Source organism: Miscanthus floridulus, chromosome 4, assembly GCF_019320115.1.
Source record: "Miscanthus floridulus cultivar M001 chromosome 4, ASM1932011v1, whole genome shotgun sequence".
In the NCBI taxonomy this organism is placed as follows: domain Eukaryota; kingdom Viridiplantae; phylum Streptophyta; class Magnoliopsida; order Poales; family Poaceae; genus Miscanthus; species Miscanthus floridulus.
Window position 1 is genome coordinate 58,489,990 of NC_089583.1, and position 7,962 is coordinate 58,497,951.

General features: G+C 38.0%; 1 protein-coding gene across 3 annotated transcripts; it reads right to left on the minus strand.

Annotated features, from left to right (window-relative positions):
• Nucleotides 1-209: 209 nt before the first annotated feature.
• On the minus strand, nucleotides 210-6,840 carry LOC136551522 (uncharacterized). 3 transcript variants are annotated; one of them, XR_010782596.1, is made up of 4 exons: nucleotides 6,728-6,840; nucleotides 2,672-3,610; nucleotides 2,362-2,574; nucleotides 210-847 (listed from the first exon to the last, which is right to left on the minus strand). XR_010782596.1 is itself a non-coding variant. In XM_066543056.1 (3 exons), exons 2-3 carry the CDS (start codon nucleotides 3,589-3,591, stop codon nucleotides 2,442-2,444), a joined length of 1,053 nt encoding a protein of 350 aa, XP_066399153.1. In that variant the 5' UTR covers nucleotides 3,592-3,610; nucleotides 6,728-6,840; the 3' UTR covers nucleotides 2,216-2,441. The 3 variants fall into 3 exon arrangements, 1 of the variants encoding a protein (XP_066399153.1); XR_010782595.1 differs by lacking the exon at nucleotides 210-847 and adding an exon at nucleotides 2,147-2,271; XM_066543056.1 differs by lacking the exon at nucleotides 210-847 and having other exon boundaries at nucleotides 2,216-2,574.
• Between the last annotated feature and the right edge of the window lie 1,122 nt (nucleotides 6,841-7,962).

The following is a 7,962-nucleotide window of genomic DNA, read 5'->3' on the forward strand; positions in this document are numbered from 1 at the left end:
ATGGCTAAAGGGATAGCAAATGCTAGCACGTCGGTTAAGAAATCTGACTCCTTCGATTGGAACATCAAGATACTTTTTGTCAAGACTACTTATCTACAATATATCAAACAAATATACTTCAAAATATAAAATTTATTACATCTACAGTATATTATCAAATAAATAGACTATCAAAATATCTAGTGAATCTTATTTAGTACTGTAGATGCTTGTGCATTTTTTTCTATTTAACTTATAAGTTTGACTGAGGATAAAACTAAAATAACTTATAACTTACAATTGAGGGAATACTATTAGAAAGATGCAATTACCAATAAACATGAGATGCATGATTATCAGTTGTCATAATAAAGAGACCTGATACGTTATAGCATCAACCTGATTGACAGAAAATGGGTAAGTTGCATCTCTTGTTCATGGTGAGGTACTTCTGATGAGCAATTTGTGTCTTGTTCGATTGCTCTAGCTGCGCAGCGGTTGCCATGTTGCCTAGCCAAGGTGTGGCACTCATCATCTCCCCTTGCATGATCAGAGAGCCTTCCCGTTGAATCTCCCGAGATGAGCTGCTCAAGCCTTGGGGTCTGCCGGACGACAAAGGCAACAATCTTGCCTGAGGGTGCTCCCATGTTCGATGAGCCGATCTGTCCATTATTTTCATGTACGGTAGCATCTTCAACGGGTATGCTTGAAGCATCAGTAGCAACCCCAGTAGCTCCAAGAGAGACGGTGCCTGTAGCATTAGCGACAAACGCAGTAGCTCCGTCTGGATGGTGCACTACGGCACCGTTTTTCCCTCCTACTTTCCTGGGCTTGAATACACCCCACAAGTAGTGTTTCATTTGGAACGCTGCACACGTAAGGCAATCTATTAGCAATTAGCAATAGGTTAAAAATGCATAAAAGGCATACTCTAATCAACGAATGGTTAGAAAAGTGCTTAAAATAATTTCTTAATGATAACATATTATTTTTATGACCGCGTGGCAAGCACGGAGAGCAGCTCTAAAAAAACATATTATTTTTATGAATTTGATTGACGGCCTAACCAAAAAAATGTGAAAATATTGAGAATTGATAGGGAAAAACATATCCTAAGACTTAAGTTTTAGTTTTGTCCTAAGTCCTTGATTAAATTTAAAGAGAAAATTGTCAACATTTATGACACTAAATAGGTATACCGTGTATGTTAGGATGAATATAACGATACTTGGAGCATCTACAAAGAGTCTTCCTTAAATTAAACTCACACTCTCTAAATCATCATTTAGAGGATTTAGAGAGGCATTTGAATAAAATCACTATCTATATCTTTCCACCCTCCAACAGCCAATGTTCAAAAAGGTGCTAGGCGATTTCTAGACGATGACCCATAGTCTAGAGCCTAGGTGAGCCTAAGCGAGCATAGGCATTTCAAAGCGTTTTTCTAGGCGTTTCCATATCCATGCATATTTACATCAAAGTCTAAAAGAAAAGGAGAAACAGGAGAACAATGGGCCAAGAGTTATACAAGAAAGCCCAAAAAAACAACCCAAGCCTAAGTCTGAACAACAAACCTTATCCCTAACCTCACCTCCCAACCTTGTATATTCCCTGCTCGCTGCACGACTCGCAAGTCACGACTGGCCGCGCTAGTGCGACGCCCCTCTGCCTCTATGACGCCCGCCGCCCCCGTCCCTGCCTCCTCCGCGCTGCTCGCCGCCTCCTGGCCGCGCCGGCGGCCCACCCTCCTCCCGGCCGCGCCTATCCTCCGCCTACCCCCTTAGGCGAGGCGGAACCCCTCCGCCTAGCGTGTAAGTGGGACTAGGCGAGCGCCTAGCAGCGCCTTTTTGAACATTGCCAACAACTTTTCTATATCATCCAGCTTTGCTACACTTTGGTTAGCGAGAAATCTAGAACAGAGGATATTAATATTTATATTAGATATCTAATTAAAGAAGTTGTTGGAGAGTATTTTTCTTCACTAAAATCTTATTTTTTATCAATTAGCAAGGATATAAAGAGACTCTTGTAGTTGCTCTTATTTAGTAATATATAAATAAAATTGTTCTTTTGTAAAACTTGGTCAAACTTTAGATAGTTTTCACAAAACTAAAACGTTAAAATTTTTGTCTGAGGTAGTACTTAAAATACATCATATAGCACGTACTTTGATATTGCTCAGACAGTAGATTAGAAGGGAATAACAACATCTCCGCATCACCGATAATAGCTTGTACGGATAAATCATTCTCCATGATTTCCTTAAGTAGTTTTTCATGATATTTATCTAGCCTGAGTTAGGGACAACAAAATATACATTTTATTTCACAAGTAAAAGAAGCTAAATGTGATGTATGAGAATGCAAAGATTAAATAAGGCACCTCATCTTAATGGGGAAAAAGTATAAGCCTATGTTGTCATTTGAAGATCTTGATCCATCCCATCTCTTAGGCCAAACATTTTACCTAGGAGTCTTGGTCACTTCTACCATACACGGCAATGATTTTGATAAATTATGAACTTTTTCGCATGATTTAGTTGACAAATGACCAGCCAGGGGTATATATTCCTTATCGCCAATCTTAAGGAGACCACTGTTGATATAATAATCATAATAAATAAACATAATTAGTAATAGCCATGTAGAAAAAGTACACAGATACTCCAAAGTGTAAGACAAAATTATCATACCTCCAAACAGGTTCATCAATGGGTTTGGAGCAACAATAGCATTCCTTCTTGAGACAATCAACAACAAATGGTATAGGGGCTTTGGCACAACAACCATTCACCATATCATCTTGTAATGTCACTCTAGTAGTATCATTTGCATCTACAACAACTTCAAGAATATGATCATCATTTTCATCTTCATTTGTATCTATGTACTTTCTCAGTTTTTTCATCCTATGACTTCGATTTTCCCCTTTAATACCATTTTCATTATGTGACCTGGGCTTTTCTTCTGTCAGTTGTTCTTTCATACTTCTAAAATTTCCATCATTGGTTATATCATTACATCCATTCATCTGGTCCCTACTACGCATCCGTGTGGCCACTTGTTGATCAACATTAAGTCCCCCTTTTGAATTGAGAACCAACCCTGGCATTGCCTTTAAATTATTTGGTGGACCTAAAGTCTTGGTGTCATTTGAATGATGAATTAGTCCATGCTTCATCTTTGAAATCTCCAAAGAGTTTGGTCCATCATTTTTGTAGCCCGAGCTCTTAACCAATTTTTCTGGAGAAAATGCATAGCTAGATTTAGGACTCTTCACTTGGGGATACTTTTCTTTCATTGCATTGGTAATCTGTTGTGCAACATTGCCACCCTTGGCTGGTTGCTGCTTGACCTTTGTTAATTCATGATTACCTCGTTGATCTTTCACACTGTAGTTGCTCTTGGGACTTTTTTCATTAGCCTTTATGTGTGGATTTTGCATCCTAGCCTCCCACTTCCTCACTTCTTTTACTACTTGTTTCATGGGCATTGATTGAAACCTACCTATGGGTTTCCTTCGCTTCGACATAGAGCCATTTCGCACATTTAGCCTAGATGGTGTGCGTCTTGGACCAAAATAAGAGCCACTAGGATGTCTTTGATATTTCATGCTGCCAAGTGAGGTCGAACTGCAACCACAAATAGAAACACTGAATTTTCTACAATGATAAAAAGGTGGTTGATGCAAGCTAGTATGTGAAAAATGTTAATATACAATCAAAACACCAATCTAATTATTGTCAGTGCAACATATATAAATAGAAGAGAGTAAAGAGCGCTTTATATAGTAAACTATACGACGATGCAACCTAATAAAATTTAGTCACCTCAAGATTACTTATAAATTTCAAAGAAAAGATTATCAATTGTTCCTAAAGAGCCTTATAGGCATCCATACATATAATAATAAAAATAAAAAATTAAAACCATGTTTGAAATTTAGAAAGGTAAGAAATACTATAATTAATTTTATTTGCCAATACATCGTAAAACTTCATATTCATAATCCCACGTGCACAATGACTAGTACATACATTTGTTTGCATAATAATCATCTCATAATAAAAAATCAATCAAGATTAGACAAATCCAAATAGAACTAGGAGGCATTTAGGGTATGTTAGCATCACGTCCCGACTATAATAATTTGATAAAAAATCATCTCTGGGTGATATAAACACCCTAGATTATAGTTAGATTAGGATATATAATAATAATAAGGCTGACAACTGAAGAAAACTTTGGCACACTATGTTGGCAAAAAAATCTTAAATGATTCCCCTAGGCCTTCACAGCATTGCAAATCAAGTCGATGAGGTTAGCTAAATCTCCAAAACAAGGCCCTGTTTAGATTGCAAGTTTTTTCACTCTCTCTCTATCACATCAAATCTTTGGACACATGCATGGAGTATTAAATGTAGATAAAAAAATAACTAATTACACAGTTTGATTGTAAATTACGAGACGAATCTTTTGAGCCTAGTTAGGCCATGATTGGACAATAATTGTCAAATACAAACGAAAGTGCTACAGTACCAAATACTAATTCCTAACCTCAATCTAAACAAGCCCCAAGTGTCACACGAACCCCTATATGCATAGCTTAATCATCATGTTGCCCACATATCTAACCACCAGACCGTGCAACACAGGGCAGCTAGCTGCTCAAGTTCACCCGAAGCCCGTGGTATGGGACAACACCTAGAATAATGCCACATCTACCTTTCAACTGCTTGGTGCATGGCAAACCGATCTATTATAATTGTTGACAGGCATCGATAGATATGGCATTAAATCAATCATAAAAATTACTCGTCGACCAAAGAACCAAACAAATCTACCGACTTAGGCGGATTTTGGTGCTGGATATGAACTGCAGTGCAGACAAGGTGACGTCCCAATCCCAATCTACTATGAACCCATATCTTTGTTTTGCCATGGAATACCCTGCAGATCAGCAGTCTGTCGTATTTGGCTCGTATTTTTTTCTCGCACCAAACCAGCCAACATTATTTTCAGTCGTGGCTTATCAGCCAAACAAGTCTAAACGAACAGGGCGCAGATCAAAACACAAACAACCACTTAGTTGCATGGGAAACTGTAATGTAGTCAAAGGAAAAAGGAGGACTAGGCATCATAAATCTTAGGCTGCAGAATGATGCATTGCTTATGAAACATCTTAGCAAGTTCTATAACAGGGCTGATCTTCCATGGGTAAGAATGGTATGGACCAGGTACTATACAAATCGAGTTCCTCATGCAGCCAGGGAGGTTAGATCTTTTTGGTGGAAGGATATATTGAGGTTGAACCTGTTGTTCAGAGGCATTGCTAAATGCACAATTGGCAATGGTCAATCAGTTTGTTTCTGGGGAGATATTTGGATGAATGATCAGATCATCGCAACAAAATACCCAAGACTTGCATCCTTTGCAAAATCAGAGGAAATCTCAGTTTATGCCAAGCAGAGGACTTAGACTCACTCTTCATGCTACCTTTCTCCAATGAAGCTTACGCTGAATTTGTGAGTTTGCAAGAGGAATTGCAGATTATGGAATATGATGAGGAGGGCGTCGACAATTGGTCACCCATCTGGGGTGACAAATATAGCTCCAAAAGGTTCTATTCATATGCCTTCAAGGAACTAGATGATCACACTATTATCAAAATAATATGGAAATGCAAAAGCAGCCCACGAGTTAAGTTCTTTGCATGGTTGATTTTGGTTGATCGTCTTAACACCAAAGATATGCTCCAGAGGAGGCATCTAAATATTCAGGGGACCCCGACATGTGTCATGTGCGCAGCAGGGAGTCTGGAGACCATAGAGCACCTATTTTTTGAATGTTCTTTTGCACAGGACTGCTAGTCCAAGCTTGAAATCAATTGGGACCTCTCTCTGAATCCCCTGGACATATTCATTCAAGCAAGATCTGCCCACCAGTTACCATTCTTCACTGAAGCCACGCTCATAGCAGCATGGGAGCTCTGGAAAGTCCGAAATGATAAAGTGTTTGCAAGACGTGATCCAACATTAGCACTTTGGTGGTCGAACTTCAAGAGTCAATGTTTACTACAATCTGTAAGATTCAAAGATGATCTTAGGTCATCCTTTTGTGCTTGGCTAGATGCCTTTAGTTAAGCTTTGTAAGTATGTACCTGTACCTATACTCCCTCTTTTATAAATGAAATAAAAAAGGCACTGTGGGGATCTCCCCCACAGTTTTTGTGTCAAAAAAAACACAAACAACCAAGCAAACAGATCGAACACGCGGAACAGAGAGCTTATATACTAAGGGGGTGTTTGGTTTCATGGACTAAATTTTAGTCCATGTCACATCGGATGTTCGGATGCTATTTAGGAGAACTAAATATGAGTTAATTATAAAACTAATTACATAGATAGAGACTAATTTATGAGACAAATTTATTAAGCCTAATTAATCCGCCATTAGAATATATTTACTGTAGCACCACATTGTCAAATCATGGACTAATTAGGCTTAAAAAATTTGTCTCGCAAATTAGCCACAATATGTGCAATTAGTTATTTTTTTGTCTATATTTAATACTTCATGCATGTGTCGAAATATCCGATGGGACATGGACTAAAATTTTCCAATAGAAACCAAACACCCCCTAACTAGATTGATTCGCAGCAAACATTAACTCCTAGCATATATTGATGTGTACAGGACAATGAAGAAATTACACAAAGATAGGCAGACCTACGATAGCACCTGCGTACCTTATCTACCAGGGTCAAGAAGAGCTCGGACGGCTAAAACCAACACCGATAGCCCCCGTCCGTTGATGGTGGCGGCGGCCGTTGCAGGAAGACGACCCGTCCGTCCAGAGTCGAGACGGAAAGGAGCGGTATCTAAAACCCCTGGCGTTCCGCTGGTATTTATTGACTGATTGAAGGGTCGGTTTCGATCCGGGCGTTCGGTTGCACCTACTCACTATCGAATATTTATATTTAGATATATATAAAATATTAAATATAAATTATTTACCAAAATAAATACATAGATTAAGACTAATTTATGAGATCAATTTATTAAACTTAATTAATTTATAATTTAATAATACATTGCTACAGTAAAGATATGTTAATAACAAACTAATTAATTTTAATAAATTCGTATCACGAATTATTAAAAACTTTTATAAAATAGTCTATGTAATATTTGACATAACACCTTTTAAAATTTAGTTCGTACATCAAACACCTCAAAGTCACGTAGACATCGGAGACGAGTGGTGGGGAACCAGACAGCTATCAACAATCAATGCGAGACGATGTGGTAGGGCCGCGTTTAGTTGCCGCCTGAAATTCAACGTATTTGATAATAATTGTCTATTCGTTGATTAATTAGGCTCAAAATGTTCATCTCGTAAAGTACAACTAAATTGTATAATTAATTTTTGATTTCGTCAATATTTAGTACTTTATGCATGTACCGCAAGTTTGATGTGACGGGGAATCTTCTTTTTGCATAATGCCAAAGTTTGCATTTTAGGTAACTAAGGGGGTGTTTGGTTCTATGGACTAAATTTTAGTTCATGTCACATCGGACGTTCGGATACTATTTAGGAGAACCAAATATGAGTTAATTATAAAACTAATTATATAGATGGAGACTAATTTACGAGACAAATTTATTAAACCTAATTAATCCGCCATTAGCATATATTTACTGTAGCACCACATTGTCAAATCATAGACTAATTAGGCTTAAAAAATTTGTCTCGCAAATTAGCCACAATCTGCGTAATTAGTTATTTTTTTCATCTATATTTAATACTTTATACATATATCCAAACATCCGATGAAACAGGGACTAAAATTTTCCTGTACAACCAAACACGCCCCAGACAAGGGCTAGGTCCCGTCTCCTTTCCTTGCGCGAAATGTCTCTTCCTCGGAATTCACGCCGGAAAAGAAACCACGCTGCAGCTGCAGACACAGTTGCATGCGTT